The sequence below is a fragment of the Gossypium hirsutum genome, chromosome D01, assembly GCF_007990345.1.
Source record: "Gossypium hirsutum isolate 1008001.06 chromosome D01, Gossypium_hirsutum_v2.1, whole genome shotgun sequence".
Lineage (NCBI taxonomy): Eukaryota > Viridiplantae > Streptophyta > Magnoliopsida > Malvales > Malvaceae > Gossypium > Gossypium hirsutum.
The window spans coordinates 6,539,441-6,564,602 of NC_053437.1; the positions used below are offsets into that span (position 1 = coordinate 6,539,441).

At 34.7% G+C, this 25,162-nt stretch overlaps 4 protein-coding genes across 7 annotated transcripts; 1 reads left to right on the forward strand and 3 right to left on the reverse strand.

Annotated features, from left to right (window-relative positions):
• Nucleotides 1-1,580: 1,580 nt before the first annotated feature.
• On the forward strand, nt 1,581-3,351 carry LOC107939198 (UDP-glycosyltransferase 79B6-like). Its single transcript, XM_016872486.2, is given in 2 exon segments — nt 1,581-2,880; nt 2,882-3,351. Coding segments are annotated over 2 exon segments (1,377 nt in total). The 5' UTR covers nt 1,581-1,740; the 3' UTR covers nt 3,119-3,351.
• A 213-nt stretch (nt 3,352-3,564) lies between these two features.
• Nucleotides 3,565-5,656, reverse strand: LOC107939199 (probable 2-oxoglutarate-dependent dioxygenase ANS). 3 transcript variants are annotated; one of them, XM_016872489.2, is made up of 5 exons: nt 5,537-5,656; nt 4,641-5,148; nt 4,255-4,576; nt 4,045-4,173; nt 3,565-3,836 (listed from the first exon to the last, which is right to left on the reverse strand). In XM_016872489.2, the coding sequence occupies exons 2-5, from the start codon at nt 5,117-5,119 to the stop codon at nt 3,798-3,800; spliced, it is 969 nt and encodes a 322-aa protein (XP_016727978.1). In that variant the 5' UTR covers nt 5,120-5,148; nt 5,537-5,656; the 3' UTR covers nt 3,565-3,797. The 3 variants fall into 3 exon arrangements, with proteins under 3 accessions (XP_016727978.1, XP_016727979.1, XP_016727977.1); XM_016872490.2 differs by having other exon boundaries at nt 3,565-3,737; nt 5,537-5,623; XM_016872488.2 differs by having other exon boundaries at nt 3,565-4,173.
• Nucleotides 5,657-12,795: 7,139 nt separating this feature from the next.
• LOC107939188 (uncharacterized) lies at nt 12,796-21,137 on the reverse strand. The gene is made up of 6 exons (XM_016872476.2): nt 19,352-21,137; nt 18,801-18,941; nt 16,910-18,665; nt 15,836-16,125; nt 14,331-15,181; nt 12,796-14,251 (listed from the first exon to the last, which is right to left on the reverse strand). The coding sequence occupies exons 1-6, from the start codon at nt 20,729-20,731 to the stop codon at nt 12,868-12,870; spliced, it is 5,802 nt and encodes a 1,933-aa protein (XP_016727965.2). The 5' UTR covers nt 20,732-21,137; the 3' UTR covers nt 12,796-12,867.
• Nucleotides 21,138-22,059: 922 nt separating this feature from the next.
• LOC107939189 (uncharacterized exonuclease domain-containing protein At3g15140) lies at nt 22,060-25,162 on the reverse strand. 2 transcript variants are annotated; one of them, XM_016872477.2, is made up of 6 exons: nt 24,827-25,162; nt 23,929-24,131; nt 23,698-23,778; nt 23,429-23,554; nt 23,225-23,348; nt 22,060-22,544 (listed from the first exon to the last, which is right to left on the reverse strand). In XM_016872477.2, exons 1-6 carry the CDS (start codon nt 25,085-25,087, stop codon nt 22,326-22,328), a joined length of 1,014 nt encoding a protein of 337 aa, XP_016727966.1. In that variant the 5' UTR covers nt 25,088-25,162; the 3' UTR covers nt 22,060-22,325. The 2 variants fall into 2 exon arrangements, with proteins under 2 accessions (XP_016727966.1, XP_016727968.1); XM_016872479.2 differs by lacking the exon at nt 23,698-23,778 and having other exon boundaries at nt 24,827-25,145.

A 25,162-nucleotide genomic window follows, 5' to 3' on the forward strand; every position in this document is an offset into this window, starting at 1 on the left:
AATTGTAATCATTCAATTATTCTTTAAGAGAGTTCTCATATATATACACATCTCACACTTGGTATTTAACCAATGTGGGAGCTAAGCTTTTACTTTTCCTCAACAAATATTTTCAAATAGCTTACTTTGAGCATTAATTTCTCATTCATCGCTCAACCATTTTGAGCATATGATATACCGTTGTAAAGATCTCATGGAGTAGAATATGAAAACATAATTTTATGACTTAACTCTCCACCTTTACCTATTGAGAATATGCCTCAAAGTTCTCATAATATGCAATTTTTTCAACACAAACTTGAGACAATATGAGTCAAAATTAATTCGTGAAATTATTTATTATTTTGACGTACTCTCTTAAAAAGCTACCATTCGAGTATCTGTGGTCAACCCATTTTTCAAGATGCCCATCGTTATGTCTATCACAACTTGTGAAGATAACAAAATACTCGTAAAATAAATATGCAAACTAAAAGAAAAGAAAGCACTTAAAGTGAATGAGAAGAAGAAATTGTTGGTGGAAAGGAAAAAAATATGAGCAATAACTAATTCGAAAGTTAATACAATCGCTAAACAAAATACGAAAGAAAAAACAAATGGCTTCGAGGAAAAAGGAGAGAAGTTTTTAGGCCATTGTGCTTATTAATTGGGAAATTATTAATTAGCAAGTTGAAACAAATTATGTTTGATGCAATGTATCCATCTTTTAAACCCTGATATTATTATAATATTCAATGGCACAAAATCTTTTTATTAGCCTTTTTTTTATAAAATTGAATATAAATAATAATAATATAAATAATATTTTTTATTGGTATTATAATAAATTCACCCTCAAATGTTACATATTTTGTTAATTTAGTTCTGATTTAATAAATTTGGCCCACGATATTACGCTTTTTGTCAATGTTTTCACAGAATATATAAACATTAAGGAAAAAATCTGTTCTTATACCAATCAAATTATATATAATTTATGGAAAATATTAACGTCATGATTAATTATCTTGAATTGCTCATTTTTAAAATTAATGGCAATTAAATTGGTCTAATTTTTTTGACAAGGACTAATTTATTTAATATCGAAATTGAGAGGGGTTGAAGATGCATGTTTTTACCAAGATACCTTATTTTCATTAAAAAAACTAGATTATGTCAAGGTTAAAATATGCCATAAGTCTCTTTACTCTTTAGAATTTAGTTTTTATACTTTTATTTTCAGAAACTTTATTTTTCTACTTTTTAGATTCTAAATTTCATGTATAGCTGTTAACACTACTAGATTCTTTTTATTAAATCTAAATTTATTATAACGTCATTTTTTAGTTGCATGATTATCAAGTGAATATTTTTTTTTATTTTGAAATGTCACACCAACAAATTTAACAGTATTAATAGTTGGGCATGAATTTTAAAATTTGAAAAGTAGGAGGGCTAAATTCCTAGAATAAAAGTAGAAAGAGTAAATTTCAAGTTTTCTAAAAGTACAGGGACTTATGATAAATTTTAACCTTTTTAAATTATAAGCAAAAGTGATTTACTTGTTTTTCATTTCCAAATTCCAGATTTTGCAACTGAAGTTTGCCGCAAAAGATTTCGCTGTTCAGTTAAATTTAAAGATCTGGATCAATAATTTTACCCTTGAATTTCGGTATTTAACGAGATCCATTCATATCCGCTTCGAAAACTAAGAGTTTCCAAAAATATACCTCCAATTTCACCACCACCAACAAAAAGAAAATGGCGGAAACCGATAGTTCAGAGTTTCGTATACTCATGTTTCCGTGGTTTGCATTTGGTCACATGACTCCATATCTTCATCTAGCTAACAAGTTAGCTCAAAAGGGTTATCGAATCACTTTCGCAACACCCCAGAAGGCTATCAACCGATTACGGCATTTGAATCTATTCCCAGATTTCATATCGTTCCATGTCATTACCGTCCCCTCCGTTACCGGTCTCCCTCCCGGTGCCGAGACTGCTTCCGATGTCCCCATTTTTTTGACTCATTTCCTCGCCATAGCCTTGGACCTCACCAGGGACCAACTCGAGAGCCTCGTCACGTCGATTAAACCCAAGTTTATTATTTACGACGCTGCTTATTGGATTCCCGAGGTAGCCAAACCATTGGGGATCAAAACAATTAACTTCAACGTCGTTTCCGCCGCATCGATCGCTATTGTTTTGGTTCCGGCACGTAATGTGCCGAAGGACAGGCCTATAACTATGGAAGAGTTGGCTACGCCGCCACCTGGTTACCCTTCAACTTCCGTAGTGTTGCGTGGGACTGAACTAGAAACCCTGTTGTTTGTGACCAATCCTTTCGGGGAAGAGATGACGTTTTACGAGAGAATCACTTTGTCAATGAAGAACTGTGATGTTATATCCATAAGGACTTGTTACGAAGTTGAAGGGAAGCTGTGTGATTATATCAGCAGCCAGTACCAGAAACAAGTTCTTTTAACAGGTCCAGTTTTACCCGAAGATTCCAAGTCTTCACTGGATGAACGATGGAGTAACTGGTTAGCTGGGTTCGAACCAGGTTCAGTGGTGTTTTGTGCTTTCGGGAGCCAATTAATTCTTGAGATGGCTCAGTTTCGTGAACTTGTATTAGCGTTCGAGCTAACAGGGCTGCCGTTTTTTATCGCCCTGAAGCCACCATTGGGAGCCGAAAAGGTGGAAGAAGCATTGCCTGAAGGGTTCGAAGAGAGGGTTAAAGGGAGAGGAGTGGTTTATGGTGCATGGGTGCAGCAACCGTTGGTGTTAGCTCACCCATCAGTGGGGTGTTTCGTTAGCCATTGTGGGTTCGGTTCCATGTGGGAGTCTTTGCTTAGTGATTGCCAAATAGTGTTGGTTCCACACCTGGGTGACCAAATCTTGGAACACCAGGCTATTGGCCGATGAGATGAAGGTTGCAGTGGAGGTGAAGAAAGAAGAGAACGGTTGGATTTCAAAGGAGAATCTGAGTGAAGCTATCAAATCAGTGATGGATAAAGAGAGTGAAGTAGGTAAATTGGTGATGGAGAATCATAAGAAATGGAGAGAAGTAATAAACCCTAACTTGATGAATGGTTACATCGACAAGTTTCTGCAAGGTATGCGTCAACCTGTCAGTTGAAACATCGTAAGAAAGAGGATACCCCCCCAAATGTCATATGGCTGGAAAAAGCTTGGAATTAGTTGAGCATTGAAATGCCATGGATATATCTTTCTCGAAGCTCACTCATCTTGTGTTTTAGTTCATTATCTGCTATATTTATTTTCATGTAAGTTTAACATAGATCTTTTTAGTTGCAGCTATTTTATGTAAGTTTAACAATCGGTTCATCAATAAATGTCATTTTTATTTAATTAATTCTTTTATTCTCACAACTAATTATTATACAAATATATTTTAAATTAAAAATCGAAAATCAAATAACTTTTTAAACATGAAATTACAACTTTTCAAAAGACACTTTTTACTTAGAATCATGTCACATTACTTTTATAAACAACTTTTATGCCCACTTTTTGCCACATTGCTATCCACCATGCAAATTTTGATAAATTGGAAAAAAGAAGTTATCTGCAAAAGTTTTTTACTTTAAATCATCCTTTGCTTGTAAAAGATCCAAGCACCGAGCTTCCATAGTGTATGGAATTATTATAAAACAACATATTTTCATTTCATGTATAATGAGGCCTCAACTTCTGTAATTGTGTAGTCTTCATCTAATCCCCCCATGCTTTTGAAGCTTCAATGCAAACATCAAACTTTATCTCAGTGCCACAAATGAAATAACACCTGACTGTGCTTATTCCTCTTCTTTATTGCATACAGTGCAGAACAATAGCTGAAAATGTTTTTGAGTTATGAAATGAAAGAGCATGAACTGATTACAGGGTTAAGTTGCAGAGAGCACGGGCGTTTTCAATTTACTTTGAAGTGTCAAGCAGGAGCTTGTCAAGATTTCGTTTTCCTTCAGGGGCATTTGAGTACCATGAAGACAAGTAGTATCTGTAAAGAACCGAAGAATACAGAGGTGGGGAAGATTTACTCACAAGATCAGAGACGGGGGATATTCGGACTGTCTTGGCTGGGTCATGAAAAGTGGCGATTGAGAGACGGGCTTTGCTTGCATTTGTTACGGCTCGGTGCACACAGGTTTTGTATTGCCCATTAGTTATAATCTGCAGGTAAGGCATGATTCTCAACACTCATTTTTCATAGTATGATACATTGATAGAATATTAAAAAGATGAGTAACACACCTCAGTTTGGTCAGCCACAAGAACAAGGATGGCATTTGGAAGGGGATCGACCAAGAGCCACTCCCCATCCTTGAGCACTTGAAGGCCACCAACATTGTCCTGTATTAGAAGCGTGATGGCACCTATATCAGAATGAGATTGCAGGCCCAACGTCAAATCTGGCCGCGGACAAGGAGGATAATAACTGGCTGTTATGTTCTGATAGAACTCCCCAACTGCATCTTCAATGCAGGACGCCTTCAGTCCTAAACTCTCAGACATTAATGCCAATAGTCTCTGAACCAACGCTTTCATCTCATCACTATAATTGGCCATCAATTCCCTACATAAACATAAACCAAGTTGAGAACACCTTTAACAACATTAATCAATATAAAACAGACTACCTGTATTCCGGAGGAAAATGAGGCCAAGCTGAAGGATTGCGGCGTGAAAGAGGTAACGTATGGTGATCAAAATAGTCCCTCCAATCCAAAACAGTTTCATTTTCAGAGCTTACTAGCAAACGACTACCGTATCCCTCAGAGGCAGCAAAATTCGGATTGCAAGCATATTTAAGTTTATCCTCCATCGGGAAATCATTGAAAAAAGAAAAACAGGCTCTCCTCAAATCATCCAACAGTTTTGTAGGTACCCCATGGTTGATAACATGAAAAGCTCCCCAATCTCTACAAGCCTCTCGAATGGCTGGAAGGACGGACTCCTTTTCACTGGATAGATCAACGGCAGGAACATGTTTGCAGCTCAAATCAGCTATATTTTCAGTTACAGATCCAGGCCGGTTCTTGGGGGGTTGAATGTATTGTGACGGAACCTCTGAAATGCCCATTTGAGAAAGAATTTGAACCCTTACTGCCCCTTCCATTTCCCCCAATTTCTCAACTAGCTATTGAACTACAAAGCCAAAAACTGAATCAAGATGATAATCAAGCAAATCCCTAAATATCATGGAAACTGAGTTATGTTAACTATAATTGCAAAAAACTTAACAAAACCAGATTAATAGTTAAAACTTAAAACCCATATCGTATTTTCATCATACTTCCAAATTAGATGCCAAAACTACAGAATTCTGCCTTAAAATTCATTTGTTTTTATTGAAGTACGTAACTATGATTGAATAAAGCAAAAACAGATTACGACCCAAATCTTATTCTCAGAAAATTTCCAAATTGCAAAGATGACAACAGAATCAGACAAACTTGATTGGATTATAAATTATATAAATAATCTATGAGTTTGTATACCAATGAGAAAATATACTGAATGAAAATTGACTGACCTGCAGCAATTATTTAAACTTCGAACAAAAGATTGGTGAAGACAGACAGCTTTTCTTATCAGGAGGGACAACTTTTTCTCTTACCTTTTATTAAAAGAAAATTACTAAATTATTTTATTTTTTTAAATAGATTCTTTTAATTTTTATGATATCTAAATAAAATTTCATAATTTTTGTTTCTATTTAAGTTTTTATTTCAAACTAAAATTTATTTAAATACAGTAATACAATTCAAACAGCTTTTATTTATATATATTATATTATTTCTAAAATATTTTTTACATGATTAAAATATCATAAAATCCTTATATTTTTATTTTTAAAAATTGATCATTTTATTTTTCAAATTTTAAAATTCAGATCTATGCGATTTTAAAATAAAAAAAAATATAGATGTTTTTAATAATAACCAATATTTTCTAAACTGAATTAGTGATTGAACCAATAAGGCAATCAGTTCACCAATCCAAGCAACAATCCAATGACCTAAAAAATCATTAAAAATTAAGATAATAAATAGCTATCACTCTCTCCCAAAAACTCAAATCCAAGTGAATTCTTCGAGTAAACATCCATTCAAAAAAAGGCAATGTTTTAATGTAGACAGTAAAGGCTGAGTTGCTTGTTCAAACATGAATTGATTCGAAAATATTTAAACAAATTGTAACATTCAACCTGTAAGACATCTTTTATAAACAAAATCATAAAAATGTGACAAGTTATTATGAACTTTTAAGTCGGAATTTTCAAGCCTACCCTATTACCCCAGCTCTTGGCACGGCTTAGCCCGTACCGTATTGCAAGTTCTTGGCAGGGTCTTAGGCTTGTCCTCACCTTGCCTTCAAATGAATGGCAATTAGTCCAGGTCCGGATCGCCCCTTACTGCTTGCTTCTTCTTACTTTTACTTCTTTTTTTAGACGTTTGGAACCCATAGCCAATGATCACAGCTTCACAAGAGATTGCTACGAATCCTGAGGCAAAGCACAAAATACAATTCCTAAAGGAAACCCCATATAATTGTCACCATATGCATCACATCAATTTACAATGAGGGCAACATATTAAGCACGTTTGAAGATGTCAATGTAAACGACACTCAAAAAGAATACTTCAATTGATCATTTCAAAACTTGAGCCAGAAAATTGCAGTACCTGGGACTAAGTTGCAATCTTAGTAGAGATCAATGGATAACTTGCAGAAAGCAATAAGACCCAAACCTCCATAACATTATATCGTAATATTTACATAATGTAAATTTTTTATTACACACTTTTATATTATTTTCTTCAAGTGGAATTTCCACAAAATCTTCTTTTATTGATAACCAAATAGAATGTTTATCAATAATGAAAGGTAAATACTGACAAATAAAATTATTCCCTAATAATAAATCTGTTTTCATTTTTGGAAAGCATACTATTTTAGGAATCATAAATTTAACATTGTTTATGTAAATTGGTATGTTTTTAGCTTTGTATTTTATTGTATTTTTACTACCATCTATTCCCAATATTTTTATGGGTTTCTTCATTAATTCCCATTTTTCTACAGGAATCGCATTCTTTCTGTAACTACAAATTGTAGCTCCAGTATCAATCAAAGCATTTAGAGAATATTTTTTATATTTTCTAAATTGAAATGTAACTTTAATTGTTATTTCAACTTTTGACTTTTTATCAATTGTTGAAGTTTGAATTTCTTCTATTCTAGTTTTTCTAGAATTATTACTAGGTTCAATAGGAAATATAGGAATTTGTACAGTTTTTATTCCTATTGGTGTACTATTTGTACTAATATTATCCTCCTCTTCTTCTGGTTGAGAGTTAGAGGGTAAAACTAAATTTTCATTTGTATTTGTTATACAATTATTTTTAAAATATAATTTATTGCCTGATGACATATATTCTATAGTACTAACAGGTTTAGAAGTACTAGAACTATTAATTTTTTCCATCATCCAATCTCTTGGAATTGACAGATCTCTTATATCTAATAACCTTGGCTGAATTTCAGTAGTGAACCTGTTTGGTTCAAAGAGTTCAATAATTTTATTATTAATCTCTTTTATTTCTACTTCAGCAGTACTTGTATATTCATTAATGGAAGTCCAGCTGATTGCTAGATCTTCTGCCAAATCATTAATATCAGAATTTTTTGTCTGAATTCTAAGGCAAAGACACTCTTCTATTAGAGGATCTGTAATGGAAATAAAGTAATTTGGTTTAACTTTAAATCCTATTACGCCTGTATGTAAATTAGACTGAATACCTCCAATAAGTGCTTTTATTGGATTTTCAAATCTTTTATCTAAAAGGACAGCTATAATAGGAATATCATGACCTCTTCTAAATAAAGCTCTAATAGTAATCATGATTATACCTAAATGTATATATCTAACTTGAGGATATTTTTTTCTAATCCTCTTAATTTTTTCTTTAGTAAAGAGAGGGATTTCTGTTAATCCTCCTCTTGTATCTTTAGCAACTGTGTTACCGCTAATTTTTTCTATATGTCTCTAAGTCCATATTTTAAACTTAGAGATCTTATATATTTCTTCTTTAGAAATATGATTTTTATTTATCTTTTCTATCATTTCATCAGAAAAGTCTTTTTCTTCTCCGATTAAATTGCCTAATTTAATATCCTGTTTTTCAGGATTCAGAATTTCTTCTAATTGATTATTAGAACTGCTTTCTATATTAAACATAAATATATATTCATCGTTACTATCAAAATCTATTTCTGATATTAACTCATATAAAATTTCTTCAGGATTTGTTTCCTTTTGATAACATACTTCTAAATTTTGTTCTTGAAGACTTTTTATCATTTTTCTAGCATTTTTCCCTTTATTAGGACAACTACTAGCTATATGACCTTCTTCATCACATATAAAACATTTACAAATTTGTTTCTTTGGTTTGGAATTCTTTTTCCTAACCACTTTTTGATTTTTACCAGAAAATTTTTTATTACCTGGTTTCCATTTTCTTAATTTATATTTTTTACGTTTTTTATAAGTGTTGGGATATATTTGTTTACACCCAAATTCCCATTCATTTTCTAAAATTTTAGAACAATATTTATGACTTAACTTATTTTTGACCTGTTTAGCCGCTTTACTTTGCAAACAATGTAAAGTTATTCTTTCTTTTGCAAAGTTAATTCTATTACCTATAGTATCTATATTGTCTTTTGAAAGCCCTGAGTTTCTAAAATGCTTATCTAAATTAATTAGTATTTGCAAAATAATTACTAATATTTGCTGATTTCTTGAGCAGGCTTCATGGATAGAGGTAAACAACCTCTAATAGTTGGTGAATGGACAACTGTTCACAAAAAACCCAATAAAGGGAAAACAGAATCAAACTCCAAAAAAGGATTTGTATCTGCACAAATACCATTTTATCCTAATCAAGGATATTATGTGTCTTATCCGATAGTAAACCAACCACTTGGATCAAATGTTTTAAAGTACCCTATGGTAAACCAACCAATGGGAAATACTTTCTCATTGACCCCAAACAAGGTGAGTCAATTAGAATGGTCCCAAAATCCGAATTCAGTATCACAAACAAGTTATGCTGAAGTCATTAAGGGAGCTGAGAATTTGTTGAATCAACAACAAATTTAAGAATTAAAAGATCTTTCAAAAATTAAAGATTTTTATAACCCTGGTTTATCACCAGAAAATTATGATTTTATAAATGAGATATGGAAAACCCATATTTCAAACCAAAGAGCTAATTTCCGAAGAGCTCTTACCAGATTTTCATTATTTTTAGTTGAAAAAACAACTAAAGAAAATGAAGCTGAAAATTTATTATTAAAATCTATTTTATATAGAGGATGGGATGAATTCCAGTTAGAATTCATGGATATAAAGGAGATAAACAATCTTCTTGATATCATTCAATATTTTATTCATAAAGGGAAAAATAATTCTATTATGAATAAAGTATTTAGAATATGTATGTATAACAAAGCTAGGAAATTATTACCGATAGAAATATTCACAAAAATAAATAAAGAAATTTGCAGACAGCAAATTCAATTTCAAAAAGCTTTTTCAGAATATTTTCTACAAGCTTATGTTTTTACTAACTATTTAGATAATGAATTTCCTACTTTAAAATACAGACTTGATCACGAACCATTTGATATAACCAATATTGAATGGGGTTTTACTAAAGAAATAGTTGTGCAAAATCTCTCCTTTCATCTTTTAAAAGATTTTCCAGCCATTGTAAAGTCTGTCTTACAAAACATCATAAACAATGATGATTTTTATTACTATTTTCATATTGAAATTAGTAGCCTAATTGGTATAGCTGAATAAGAAAAATTTTATCAGCCGTATCAAATTTGGATTATTAAAAAGATGATTGGAACCCCCCAATTATCTGCTGTAAATGAAGATAAAAAACATTTGTCAAAAACAATTGATAAATGTTATAATAAATTTGAAGATTATCAAGTCCAAACAGGATTAGATTTATTATCACAAGCCTTCTCCATGATGAAGTCTACAAACTATGGACGGATGGTAGAAGAATATTGGCATTTCTAAATGGAAACATCCAGGAGGAAAGAAATGAAGAATTTGTGAAGCTGTTGAAAAAGATTGTTGAAATGGAGATAGAAGAATTTCCATCTCACATCACAGAAAAAATCAAATATACATGGGAGATGTGGAACTCACCACCAAGACTCTCATCAGATTCTGTACATTTAGATGAGATCGAAGAAATGAATCTCGATAATATGCAAGAAAGTTGATGTCAGCAAGACAGTAACATACAAGCAAAATGGAAGTAACCATTAATGCTTGATGAAGATATCTAGAAGAAAGACAAAAAGTCTTAATCAAGTCTTAATCATCATTAAAACAATGATGATGTACGAGATGACAAAAAAGCAGCTGTGACACAAGCAGTGACAACAGCGGTCATAAATGCAAGCATGACACATGGAAGCAACCATAGCCATGCAAAAAGATGGAAACGTGGAAGCAACCACATCTACAAAGAAGCCGAGTCCTTATCAGAAACACTGTACAGGATTCAAAATACAATTGTATAGAATTTTTAGAATTCCTCTATAAATAGGAGGAAAGCTCAATTGTATAGTATCTTGTAAATTACCAACTACTTTACTTTTTAGTTTTCTCTTGTAAACTTTTCCTTTTGTAATAAAAGAGTCTATATTCCCTTCCGCTCATACTCTCAAATAGCCTCTACTCTCCCCTCCCCCGCTTGGTATCAGAGGTGCCGGTGTAACGAGTTTCTGGAGAAATAATATCGTAATATTCATTGTAAGTTTTTATCTTTGATTTACATTTCTATTTGTTTCACAGTTGTTTGTTTCAAAACTTATATCTGTTTATCTGTCTTCTTGTTGCCGTTGAGTCCAGGGAGGACGTTAAGCGTTGTGTGAAGACGTTAGGATAACAGGCCGGTCTTAGGTACCCGAGACAAACATTATGGAACAAATTAAGTGTCAGTTTAAAGATAAAACTTGTGATCATATTACGCATATAGACTCTAGAAATGAAAACAACATTTCATCTCTGAGTAAGGGTATTAATAGTCTTGTTGATATGACTTCTTTTTATTTCAGTAAATTATATAGTAAGGTCAGTTCTGTAGAAGAAAAAGTAAGTAACTTAAGTAATATAAAAGTGTTAGACTTAAATCATAAGTCTAAAGAAATATTAACTAATGTTAATAATAAATTAGATCAGGTTTTTAATAATAATAATATTGAGTCCGATGTAGATTTAGGTCCTTTATATTATGGTAATGGTAAAGATCATATTTTAGTTTTATCTTAAGAAGAAAACACTTCTTCTGATGAGTCAGCTTCTATGTTAAAAAATTATAAAAAAACATAAAAAAACGCAAAAAAGATGATAAACAAAAACAATATGATTTTCAGTCCTATAAAACTCTTATAGAACATTGGAAAGAAAAATTTACTAATAGTAATGATCAACTAGAAAGAGTTGAATATTTAAAACTAATAGAACTTTATGAAAAACATAAAGATCTTTTTAGTATGTTTAATTATCATTATATGTTAAAATATGATGATAGCAGTAGTTCAAGTAATTCTGAACAAACAGAATTATTAAAGAAACAATCTGAAGAAGAAAAAACTTCAACAGATCAGGATGAAGACATAAAAGTCTCAACATATAACTCTGATGAAGAAACCACTTCATCTGAAGATGAAAATATTAATATTCCGGAACCTATGGATACTGAATCACCAGATCCATATAGAAAAAGAAAAATAGAATCAGATAGTCAAACAGATGATTATCTTAGATTTTCTAATAAAGATTTTGAATTTGATAATGAAAAATTTAAGGTTTTTGGTAATAAAATCGAAAACATAGCTACTAATGATGTAAAACCTGAATACCCGGGAGAAACATCAAATCAACCTGTTCAACCAAGAATAGATGATTTAAATAAAAGAAATGTTGCTCAAGGAGGAATATATTTAGATTTAACTAATACTCCTATATCAGACTATAAGAAAGTTATAGATGATTGGGCACAGTCAATGACTATTGTTGTAAACAACAACACTTGGTCAAAAGAAAAGTTTTTAAACTATTTTGTTGGAACTTTTCAAGGTGTTGTTCTTCAATTTCTTAGACGATGGGAAGAGTCTGAGAAAGGAAAAGAACAAAAGGAGCTTTTATTAAATCAAATAGGATCTCCTAAAGACCTTTTAAAAGGTTTAACCTCTATTCTAAAAACAGAATTTTGTGGTTATTGTGATAAAAAAGATCAAGATAGTGTAGCTAGTTACACACTCTCAAAAATAAAATTACGTGATATTAGATATTTAGAAGAATTTTCTAAAAAATTTCTTCATAAATATCAGAAATTAAAAAATGAAAATATAAAGTTTTGGAAAAACCAATACTTTCATAAGTTACCCCCACCTTGGGATGATATATGTATAAACAAATACGTATCCTATTTAGATAAGCACTGTAGAAACTCAGGGCTTTCAAAAGACAATATAAATACTAATTTACATTATGTGATGGCCATAAGGACAAATACTTGACAGTAGTCAAGAGGTGCAATAAACTCAGATGATGAAATTTACATGGTATATATAGGATAGCTTCAACCTAGCTGAACCGAAAAGTTTGGCAAAGCAGTTTCCAGTAGGAAAGAAAATAAAGACCATTCTAGCATACCTAGAGGAAGAAGATTCGATACGGACTTAAAGCAATGCCAACCAACAAAATTTGATTTTTAATAGCCAAAGAAACTCTCACCTCAATCCATGCTGTAAAAACCAGGATCAATCAAAAGGCTGCTTTGTCATTAGTATTGACTCTATAAGAGAACAAAGGCATAATGTATCGAATTTACAGTGAAAAGAAACTTCTTTGTTAGAATCTATAGGAACCAACACTCCATCTCTGTAAACAAATTTCGGATCAAACCCGAATTGGATGTTTGGAGAGGTGTTGCCTACAGTGTGACAGCTACATTCCTTAGGAATAACTAAACTATTTTCTGAGCTTTCGCATTGACATATGCTCCACTCTGGACGGTGAGATAACTTCCTGGGATTTTCCATTCTCAAGTTTTCATCAAATTTATTGCTGCTATATCTGGCAGCAAAAAGCTTCCTAACTGTCGAAAGAAGATCCACAGACAATAATGCAACTGTATCGTGAACATCATCTACTGTCAAATCGCTCCCATTTGATTTCCATTCTTTAAGCAGAACTTTTTGCATCAAACAAGGGAGGGAATGGAGGCAATCAGAGCAGCAATGATAAAAGCATGTAACCACTGATTCAGTTGGAAGAGCAGTTTCGCTTGAAGAGAAATTGGGAACTTCTTTACGTTCATGACCTGTAGGTTTGCCATCTTCAGATGTGATAGTTGTCTCCGTGTCGCAAGCTTTAGCAGAGGCAGGCAACTTCGCACCATCCAGTTCATCTGAACTACAGAATCCATTCTCAGAAAGAACAGGTCCATTTGGTGCAAATCCATTGGATTGTTTTGAGGACTCAGGATCTCCCTCAACCACAGGATTTCTAGGACTTTCTGACCCACTTGGTCCAGGGTTACTCCCATTCTGCTTGTCTACAAGAAAAACTGGATCATTGGCTGCAAAATAGTTATGATGCTCCACTGAAATAGTATTACCGCCAAGGCTTATATGGTCTACAGCCTTATCCACAGCAACAATTTTTCCCTTCTGACTAGGAGCTCCATTAGCATCCATCTTGTTCAAGTCTATCCAATCCATATTTCGCATGGTTAATTCTCCCTCAAACGTAGGGTTTCTAGTACTTTCTGATCCACATGGTCCAGGAGTAGCCCCATTCTGCTTGTCAACATGAACAATCAGTTGGTTGGCGACAGAAGAATTGTGATGCTCCTCTGAAGTAGTATTGCCGCTGATGCCTATTCCCTGTGCAGCATCTTCAAAAAGGTCAAGTTTTCCCTCATGGTCAGAAGCACAATGATCATCTTTTTTGTTCAAGTCAATGGAATTAGTATTTTGCATGGTGAATTCCTCATTGTTTGCTACTTCTGTTTCCGGGCAACTTCTGGGCCTGCATTCCTCCACTTGATCTGTATCATTCGCACATGTAAAATGATTATCTGGAGATCCCAAATCATATGGTTCGAGGCTTGCTGCTTTTATTTGAACATCCTGATCTAAGCTGCAAATGAATCAAGTCTCACGTTAGTTTTAGATCCACATATGAACCAAAAGTTTGTAAGTAATGAGAAAAAGGTTACCTCTGCAGTGAATATGCCCAGCTGTTAACCATATCTTCCAGATAAGCAACTTGAGACAAAATACGAACATACTGATATCTGTCTTTCCCAGTATTAACTTTTTCATTAATCCACCCAACTAGGAGCTCAAGAACCTTCCGTACCTCAGAGGAAACTTCTCTAAGTGATGTGTACACACCTCTGTATGCTGATAAACCAACAGCAACCAAACCTCTGACCAACCCAAATTTCCCTTTGCTTTTACTGCTGCTGGGACCACAAGCAACAGCAGCCTTGTCTAATAAGTTAGTGGGACGAATGATGCAAGAGTTGAATGGCCAGCCCTTCCAGGGACCAGCCACATCTGCAGAAGGACCTTCTTTAAGTTTTGATGTCACCCAGCAAAGCTCTGCAAAATGAGGATATCGCAAAATTTGAAAGCCAAATGAAGATATTGCCAGCATCAAGCTTGATTTCCCCTTCAAATTTCTACTGTTTGTTGGGGCTGCTGGAACAGTAACAGACAACTCACCACACATCTCTGATGCAACCCCCTTTTCACATGCCAAACCTTGAGATGCATTGTCATTTTCTGCAGTTCCAGAGGTCTGGACAGAATTTTTTGTTCTGGAATCTTTATGGACATGAGATCTTTGATGAATTAAATGAACAAATGGTTGAAGGATATCCCTTGATAACTGAGCAGCAGATAGTTTGATAACCATATCACGGTTAAAATTGTTGCCAACATGAACAGTGAATCTGGGTACTGTGTGCTCTCTTGTAGTTCTGTGACTGCAATTTGGTTGACCACTCTGAAAAAATTGCCTTATTCTTTCGGGGAGCTCCAGATAAGGAACTTCTGAAGTAGCCTGTTTAGAGATAAGAAGCATTTAGACTTAGACATCAAGCTTGCAAGAGATGTGAAAGGCAGTACAAGTCGAGCAAAAAACGGGGGAAGGGAGACCATGTCTTAAGAGAGAAAATTTCAGTTGTATAAGGATCAGACTGAAACATTAACACATTTACAACAATTGGTTCATAATTTCCTAAATTTATACATGGGCTTCAAATTTGTATTCTAGTTTGATCAGTCATACATGAGTGTGATGTTCACAGAAAAGAACCTCTAACCTAGAGCTTCTCAAAAGAAGGTCAGTCAAACTCTACCAGATCATTCAGTTCATAACAAACAGATAAGCAGCACTGTCAAAATAACCTTAATTGCTAAAGCAGCAGAAAATTTATTGCATTGTCATGAATGTACAAGCACTTAGATCTAAAAATTGTCAATCAAGCACTACTATGTTACCCTGACACTAGCCAAATCACATCTACCCAAGGAACTCTTGAATAGTAATAATAATAATAATAATAATAATAATAATAATAACCTTATAGATCAAGCACATGAATTTGCTTTTATCAAAGCGAAAACTACTTTTATTTCTATGCTCTACAAGTAGAACCTAGCTACTAAACTATCAGATCTTGAAATGCAAATAAGTAAATGAAATAATTCATACCACAATTATCAGGGACGTTGACACACAAATAGATTCCACTTGCTCAACAAATGAGCTCCATGCATGTGAGACACTTTGTACAGAGGCTGTAGCCTGTGCTGTCCCTGCCAACTCATATTGCAGAGAGGATCCATTTTCCTTCTCAACAAGTTGAGGATCTTCCTCCATGGGAGTTTGATGGAACGTTGACGGTGAACTGCTCTCCTCGGAAACTTGATTAGTGGTCTCCACAACCCACAAATCTATTCTTGGCATAAACAATACACTTGACCCCATGCTTGCACATTTCACTGCCATGCAATTTGAATAATTTGTAAGAATTTCCAGATGAATTAGATCTATCAACCTGGTCGTCTAACTTTTTGTAAGAATTTCCAGATGAATTAGATCTATCAACCTGGTCGTCTAACTTTCAGGCAAGATATTTCTTTTGAGCTTAAAACACACTGTGAATGGACACAATAGATTAAAAAACTTAGAACATGAACGAAAACAGTTAGTATGTCATACATGCTGACAGAACCCATTATCATTAAGCTACTAACCACAACAGGATAAAAAGGAAAATCAAAATAAATCCAATTACTTAAGTTGCAGAAAAGGGTCTATAGGAAACTCCATAGTCTGTCCTAATTTAGTAGAATAATATGTTAGCTATGTACTACCGAATACTGACTTCATAATGAAACTTTCCAGAAACAGATATATGAGGAAATTCCAATTTTGGACTTAGGTTGTAGCTAAGGTCCACTAGTTTCATTTTCAAGAGGTAAATAGTCAATGCCAAATAAGATGTTTTTTAAGTGAGGCCTTTAATTATCCTTTTAACTTATATTTCTAACTAACCAAGGAAGAAAAGACAAGAACTAATCCTAAATTGAAGAAGTACAAAGCAGTTAAAAACATAATCCAAGAAGCAAAAATCATAAATGAAAAAAAGGAGGTAGGGAAACACATGGTATGAAAGGACGAAAGTCTGCACTTATAATCAATCTCATGTTTCTCAAAATGTAAACAGGTATTAACAAAGAACTAATGCTACCACAACAAAAAGACATTGCATGAGGAGCATACTTAAAATTTGAGTTACTCCGTAGATTAAGTCACCATTTCCTTCTTGTGCAATTGTAGATATATCAAATTTCTGTATTTCTATGTTCCCAATGAAACAGTGAAGAAGACAAGCAGCAAGATGCTTTTGACCAGATCTGGGACTTCCAGCAATTAATATTCGAAACCCAGTTTTCCTTGTTGAAGTAAAATAGGTATTTCGTGACAAACTAGAGCATGTACCACTATTACGCACAATTGAAGGTTCAAATGTACCACCGTTGTCACTAACATCACCCATATCATAATCAGTAAAGCTAAACTCTCCAATTAACATTCCAGCATGAGATAATCTTCTCTCTATCTCCCCAGAAACCTCGCTGTCTTGAAGAAGGTCATGAACATGGAACCACCAATGATCCTTGGGCAATCTCTTGTCCTGCAATACTGAAACAACCACACTCTCAATCACTGCACCACCTTTAGAAAGAAGGGGCGGCAACCAGAGGCGTTCATCCAAATGAAGAGAAACAAGCAAGGTGGATAATGGTTCCAACAGACAAGGAATGAGATGAGTAGGGAGAGGAGAGGCAACTAAATCTTGAGTAGCCATTCCAGCTTCTCTACGTGAGCAAGGAGGTGGGGAACATGACAAAGCCTCCAACCAATCCCTTTCCTCAACTGTAACAGTAGGGAGAGGAACACGTTTAGCACTAGGAGTTTTCTCTTCAGCAGTTGACAAAATTTCCTGCAAAGGAAAATTCCTCTTCAAAGAAATAACAGCTGCTTGAGTACAAAGGGCCTGCAAATCTGCACCAGCAAAGCCTACTGTCTTTCTTGCAACCCATTTGAGCAAAGATCCAGTAACTGGTTTTGGCCATCGTTTAGTATGAAGTTCAAGGATTGCAGCTCTGTCTTCCATTGATGGCAGCGGAAAATAAATTTCTCGATCAAATCTCCCTGGTCTCCTCAATGCAGGATCAACGGCATCAGGGCGGTTTGTTGCCCCTATCACCACCACTGAACCTCGAGACTTTAAACCATCCAACAGTGCAAGTAATGTGGACACAACTGAACTATGTGTCTGATCTTGCTGCCTTGTTCGCCTAGGTGCTAAACCATCTATCTCATCAAAGAATATTATGGAAGGTTGACATCTCTCAGCAACCTGGAACAAGAGCCTCAGCTGACGTTCAGCGTCACCAACATATTTTCCTAAGCAGTCAGCACCTTTGCGGGCAAAATATGCAATCCGTTTATCCCCACGAGCACAAGAACCTATCAGTGCTCGCACTACAAGAGTTTTACCTGTTCCAGGATAACCATGCAAAAGAACACCTCTGGGAGGTGTAAGCCCCAGATTGTCAAAGAACTCAGGATACAACAATGGTAAGATGACAACTTCCTTCATGCATTGGATAACATCATGCAAGCCAGCAACAGATTCCCAGCCCTCAAAAGATTTTCCATTCTCAGACTCAGAGCCTCCAATGTAGACAGGTGCCAATCTTAACAAATCTCGATGAAGTCTCTTGCCCTCACGTTTCAAAAACTCTTCATCTTCACCACAATGCTCCAACCATTTTTCTTCAGCTTCAATATCCTTTCGCCATGCATCATTTGATAACTTCCTCATTTCCAACTTCATTTTCTTAGCTTTCATTTTCTTTATCTGGGCTAAATATTTAATTCCATGAGGTTGGAAGAGATACCGATGATCAGTGCAGGCTATGAGAAATTTGCGATGATCAAATATACAGCCATTAGCTCTTGCACAAGGCTGCAAAAAATGAATGTCATCAATTAAAATGTATAATGAACCTCTTCCTTTTCTCAAACAAAAACTGAAGCAGCAGGAACAGGAGGATGCTTTAAAGGAGATAATTTTTTTGGGCATAGATATCAAGAAACAAACCAAGTGATATGTTTTTGGACAACGATCAACACGGCATCCAATTGTTGCTCCTGGCCTCCCACATCTACTGCATTTTAATGCTCTTCCTCTACAAAGTGCCGCCCTAACTTTTTTTAAGCAACCCAAGCCGGCAAAATAAACCTGAAGACAGGAATATCAATGAAAGGGGGATATGCAGAAGAAAAAAAAAGAACTTCTGGAGAACTTAATGGGTGATATATACTGTAAACTTCTGGAGAATTCTTGAACTGCCTAAAATCATATAGGATAAAGACTAGGAGCATATTTGGCATAAAAGTGAATGTTGTAATGGCAAAAGTTCAAGATATACTAGGAATGAAGAAGAGTATAAATGGTTGAGAAGCTGTGGGAAAAGACCAGGGTGTGTCAAAAGCAGAAAACAAGTTTTCACAACAACAGTAGACATCCAAAAAATTGTTGATGAAAATCAATGGGTATATGTATAAATGGATGCTTAGACAAACATATCCACCAATACCAGGAAAATGCAATTAACAAGTTCGAAAGAGGAGAAGAAAACAGCACTGCACCTCAGGACTCCATACAGCACATTGTTGATGAACCCAGATTCCAGCAATACCATAACGATCATTTATAGGACCTAGGAGACGACCAAGCCACCCAGGTTCGTCACCAAACCCATCCCAAATGTCATAGTCTGGTTCCTCCGATGCTGAAGTGCTATATGCTTCATTTTCACTATCACCTGCATCATGTACCAGCTTCTTTGGTGGTTTTCCATCAGTCCCACCACCGCACAAACCACACCTTCTCCCTTGTTTGATACGTGACTTGCCAATCATATATGCAGCTGCTTGATTTGACTTCTCTACCTTCATATGGTTCTTAAATTCCGAATGTTTTTTATCACCATTTACCAAGCCATCCTCTTTTGCATCATGAAGACCAACATCTTCAACTTCCTCTGGACCATTATCCACTTCTACAGCATCCTCTTCATTTGCTCCTTCACTCAGACATTCTAACTGTTGTACTTGTTCTTCTGTCAGCTCCACTCTTTCAATTGCTCCAGTTACCTCGAGAATTTCATGGCCAATGCACTCCTCTGATTGCATACAGTTTGATACTTCTCTATCATCTTTATCCACCTCATCCGCATTGCCATCAATTATCTTCCCATTTCCATGACTCATTTCACTCTCTAAAACTACTGGACCCTCCACAACCTCATCGCCCCTATTATTTCCAGGATTCGTTTTGCTTTCTAAAACAGGTGCAGCCTCCACTACCCCATCTCCTTTAATTTCTTCTTTTTCCAACTCCGTTTCTTCTTCCATGCCACAAATCTCAACCTTCTCTTCACTCTGTGAACCACTTGAAGCCTCAATACTCCCCAGCCTCCTGGATTTCAAAGCTACCATTTCCCCTCCATCTGATTCGCCCAACTCCTCCTCCTCCTCCTCCTCCTCATCTTCATCCTCATTGCCACCTATATCCTCAAAAAGCTTCCTCCTCGATAAAACTCTCTCCTCCACCTTCACTTTGGCATTCACATTCTTTCTCCTTGTCCTCAATCTTGATCTCCAACTCCCCAAAGTCAGCGCCTCCGTGATCGTCTCCTCCTCTTCTTCCTGCTTCACACTCCCTAAATTCCTACCCCCCCTAACAAACCTCTCATTCTTCCTAATCTTCTGCCTTCTCCTCGGAGGCGGAGGTGATACATCCAGAATAAGCGGTGCCTTCCTGACTCGTGAGCTCCTACGGAGCTCGAAATCCGCACTTCCCGACCCGTCAACATCATCCCTCTTATTCCCTTCACCATGGTTCCTATTATACTCTTCCTCACATATTGCATCTAATCTCTTATGTTTCTGTCGAAGCCTACTGCCCGATTTTCGCCTAAAATCACTCCGCTTTGATGAAGAAACCGAGGTAGGTGATAATTGCATGACCAAAACCTCCGCAAAATATATAAATACCTCTGATTTATATTTATAAAACTTTCTCCCAAAGTTATAAACTATTGCATACGATATCCTTTCAAAAGATTCAGGCAAATGGTATTCAACTAACGATCCATCTTTCAGTTTTTTTTTTTTAAATGGGTGATTGAATACAATTTTGAACAAATATAAAAACGATCAAACTCAGGACTTGACTCACCACGGAGACGCTGAGTCGGATCGTTAAGGCTTGGGAATCGAAAATGGAGAGAAACCCATCAAGTTAAAATCGCTTAAAAGTCAATTTAGACAAAAAAAAAAGTCTGGATTTCGAGTGGCTTCAAGTTTTGGATTTCTTTTTTCAGGTTAAAAACTAGGGCATAAGATTTTAGAGAAGAAAACACTCTTGTGTGATATAAATTTCATGTTCATTTCACGCGCGTATAAAACACGTGAATTAGAATGAAATTTTAATTTAAAAAATTGGGAGTCCAAGGGATATTAAAGGTTTATTTAGGGTTTTTAATGAGTTATAACCCTTTCAAACCTAACTCAAATCTACATTTTATTATAATAATAACTAATTAAATTAAAACTTAATCCATATTATTTTTTAAATTTGTTCAACAAATGTCTTTTAATGTATATAAAAAAAATCGCATTTTATAAAATAAATTAATTTCTTAGGTACAATTATATTTTTAATTATATATGCAACTTTAATTAAAATTAAAAATATATTTATTAGGCCAGTTATTCTTAGCTGGATTAACATGAGCATCATCATCAATGCAAAAACGCGTAGGTTCGATTATAGGTTGGAAAGGACTATAATAATTCTAAGCATTATATAAAAGACAAATATTTTCAAAATCTCTATATATGAATTATCTAAATTAATAATACAAAATATACTTAAAAATGGTTAAACTAAATAATATTAAATCATTGATTTATTTTCTTAAAAATATATAAAAAATAATATTACATTGTCTTTTTTAAAAAACATTGTTCAAACACATTGTAATTGGAGTTATTAACATGAGATTGTTGCCCAAACTTGGCAAATGAATGCACGCGCTGAATTGAAGAGTGGGGATATTTAGTTAAATTGCTTCATTTTTGCTACCAAAAATGCAAAAGTTGCCGCCAAATATGATGGATTTATATGTTTTTGATGAAAAAAATATTAAAAAATAAAAGGTTGGGAAAATATGTTGATGTCATTTGTTAAGCGTAATGGGAATAAGGTTTGAAAGTTCAACGGCTCCTTTGAAAGGCTTCCATAAGTATCTTCAACATTAAAAACACAATTACATGATACGAATAGAATATGAATCAATACGCAACATTGACATATGAATCGCCAGGCTTATGATTTTGTGTATCTTACAGGAAAGTGACAAACAAGTTCAAAAAGGAAAAAAGGGTCAATCTAAATGTTCTACTGAAAGCTTGTTCGATGAAGAATTCGACCAGGCATCAACTGGATTAAAACTCGAAAACATCAAAACAGAGGATTCCAGATAACTATTTCTCAAAATGATCATACTTTATGTGTAATGAAGTACCTAAAGGCTTATATTTAGCTTAACGCTGGTTATCGCCTTTGTCTTGATGGATGTTGGATACGGTTCTCAAAGAGAAATTCAACTTTTTGAGATCCAGGATTTCTCTTTGCAGTAACTTGCATAAGTGCTCCATCGACAAGCATGCGTTGCAGTACCCTTGCTATATTTTTCGAGTCATCAATACCTAGATGGTGACATCCCAACAATGGGATTTCGAGTTGTTTCATCATTGACATCATTCCTCTGGCCTGTCATCCATAATCAAACAATTCATAACACAGATGATAAGAAAAAAGAAGAATAACATCCTTAAGTAATCAGTGAAATAAAACCAAATGTAACCTTGATCACTCTCTATATATCTATCTATCTCCTTCTTCTTGTTGTTTAGGGCTATGTTACCAAGACTCGAGATAAGTGTTGAATACAGATATTGTCCAACAAGCGCATACTCAATTTGCTTTAGGTTTTTTCATGTATTTGAAGGATCTTACTCTCATATGCATGTTTGAAAATGTGCCAGATATGGATATTTTAAGAACATGAAGAGTCTGGATAACATAGATTGAAAGAAAGGAGTGATAATGCAAGGTTAGTTATAATAAATAAGTACAAACATGATTATGATTTCAGGTTCTGATCTTGCATTTCAGTACCCTTTCAAACTTCGGAACTTTTATTATTTGTTCAAGGCTTAGAAAAAACATGGCTATACAACCAGTTATGGAAGCAACAGACCTTTATCTTATTGGGACAGAAGCAGGTTCAGCCAGGATTATATTGAGCATGTAACATTTAAGCTCGAAAATAAAATTTATCATTTCAAAAAATGAGTATTGGCCATGGATTATCCATTTAAAGCTTCAAGATACATGAAACGCAAGAAAGATGAAAGCAATGGATCAGTTTAATTAAAGCTCGCAGTTACCTCACGGCCATAAAAGTTTAGATATACATCCTTTAGATTGATCCATTCCATAAAATATGGAGGTAGCTTGATCCCAGAAACTTCACATTGCTGAGGGATCTTTGTCTTCAAATCCCAGTTTCCACTAATATCAAAGAGGCGAACACTCTTCAGCAGACGAAAACAAAAAATATATATAACTTTTTGAGGAGTTTCAAGACTCACCAAGTTACAAATGCTGCACGAGTAAGGCGGCTGCCCTTTTCCTTTTCCCATAGGTTATGTTGACTCAGCCAAGCTTCAAACTGCTGCATAACTTCCTTAAATGGCTGAGCCGTATCATGCCAGACTCTGCAATCAAGTCCAACTTTAGCAACGGAACTACACTTTGATTAGCCATAGATATCCTACTTAATTATTGTAGTACGTAATCAGCCCGCAGATTGAAAATGACCAATACTGATACAGTAGAATAGAATTAGATTCGGTATCACCTATCAACCCCAATTTCACCATATTTTCCTTCAATGTATTTGTTAACTGCTTGCTCACTCATTTTAGTGGGCCTCACAAACCTGTAACAGTGTTTTAACTTTCTTATGAGTGGCTCAGTTGCATCTAAGTTAAACCACTATAAAAAATAGCATCCGGATATGATAGCAAGAAAAAGCCAAAATTGAATAGCACTGGTGTCAAACATACTTAAAAGAAAAGAAAATGGAAACCTGTGAAAGAAATCCACTAAACTCAAGGATTTTGCATCTATAAGCAGCACGGGAAACTCAAGTATCTCGACTTTCCCTTCCAGATCAATCACCAAAAGAAAATCCACATTTTGAGAGCATTTTTTCTCAATGTCAGTGCCATTAACTTGAAGATCTTTGGAACAATCATGATTAAATTTCTCTAGATGGGAAGGATCATCCATCTGAATCGAAAAAGTAACTAAATTAGACATCAGAACTAACAATACATAATCTTATTTTTTTTCATATATATTTCAAAACAAGAGCCCTGCATTTGCCACATTCAACTTCAAGAACAATAATCAACCAAAGTTACATGTTCAATTTGATTTCAAGGTTAATGAGAAACAAAACAAAACCCTATACTGGAAATGGCAACATTGCCTTGAGACTCAAATAATGCAGCTGAGGACCTGCAAGTCTCTGCAACCTAACCTTTCTTTAAACCGGTATTCAACTTGACTATAAAGGATGCTATTTCTGACTTTTTAGTACTTTATGAAACCAATAAACACCAAGCAAATCAACATTATCCTAATAAAATAAGGCTTCACTCCCAAATCATTATTTTACTTGTTCCCTGCAATTTGTATATACATTTGGGGGTTGTTAAAAGGAAAAACAAAGAGAGTTTATGAAAAATGCAATATGCTTCCTAATAATAATAATTGCATGCAAAACTAAAGTCGTCTAATTAGTTATTCAAAAAGTTAAATTTTCACCCACATAACAAAACCATCAGGCATTTAAAATTAATTCAAACAGATGGTAGGCAAGAGATGAATTGTGAAATCAAATGCATGAAAATCAATAAATAGTAGCATCGTCTTAGTGATTGTAATGAAGGGTAGGTGTGTCAAAAAGCTAGCAGGCAAACCTGGGTACACTTGCCTTGAGTGAAGTACAAACACATGGGCCTCCAACGACTACTGCTGCTAAAGACTTGGGTATTCATTGCAGCAGACAAAGGAGGAGGAGGTGAAGGCGAAGGAGATGAGTAATGGGCTGTTGTAGAAATTTTGTATGAAGGAACATGAGATAGAGTGGAACTGAAGAATGGGTTTTTGATTGGAGAAGAAAATGACCGGCTCCAGAAGCCAAAGATTCGACCGACAGGAATCCTAGTAAGGTAAGCCATTTTCGGAAACGGCTAAGGTTCGGTTCCAAGAGCAAGATTTTTATAGTAGTACTTTTAGCACTACTGTTAAGACTA

Excerpts from the sequence above, each read along its gene's own strand:
- LOC107939199 (XM_016872488.2), bottom strand. The coding sequence starts at position 5,119 with ATGGAAGGGGCAGTAAGGGTTCAAATTCTTTCTCAAATGGGCATTTCA. Across the intron at positions 4,577-4,640 it reads CATTTTCCTCCGGAATACAG|GGAATTGATGGCCAATTATA; the intron begins GTAGTCTGTTTT and ends ATGTTTATGTAG. Across the intron at positions 4,174-4,254 it reads TTGTGGCTGACCAAACTGAG|ATTATAACTAATGGGCAATA; the intron begins GTGTGTTACTCA and ends CCTTACCTGCAG.
- LOC107939188 (XM_016872476.2), bottom strand. The coding sequence starts at position 20,731 with ATGCAATTATCACCTACCTCGGTTTCTTCATCAAAGCGGAGTGATTTT. Across the intron at positions 18,942-19,351 it reads GTGCTGTATGGAGTCCTGAG|GTTTATTTTGCCGGCTTGGG; the intron begins GTGCAGTGCTGT and ends TCCTGTCTTCAG. Across the intron at positions 14,252-14,330 it reads TGGGCATATTCACTGCAGAG|CTTAGATCAGGATGTTCAAA; the intron begins GTAACCTTTTTC and ends ATTCATTTGCAG.
- LOC107939189 (XM_016872477.2), bottom strand. The coding sequence starts at position 25,087 with ATGGCTTACCTTACTAGGATTCCTGTCGGTCGAATCTTTGGCTTCTGG. Across the intron at positions 23,555-23,697 it reads GGTGAAATTGGGGTTGATAG|AGTCTGGCATGATACGGCTC; the intron begins GTGATACCGAAT and ends ACTTGATTGCAG. Across the intron at positions 22,545-23,224 it reads TAAACTTTTATGGCCGTGAG|GCCAGAGGAATGATGTCAAT; the intron begins GTAACTGCGAGC and ends TATGGATGACAG.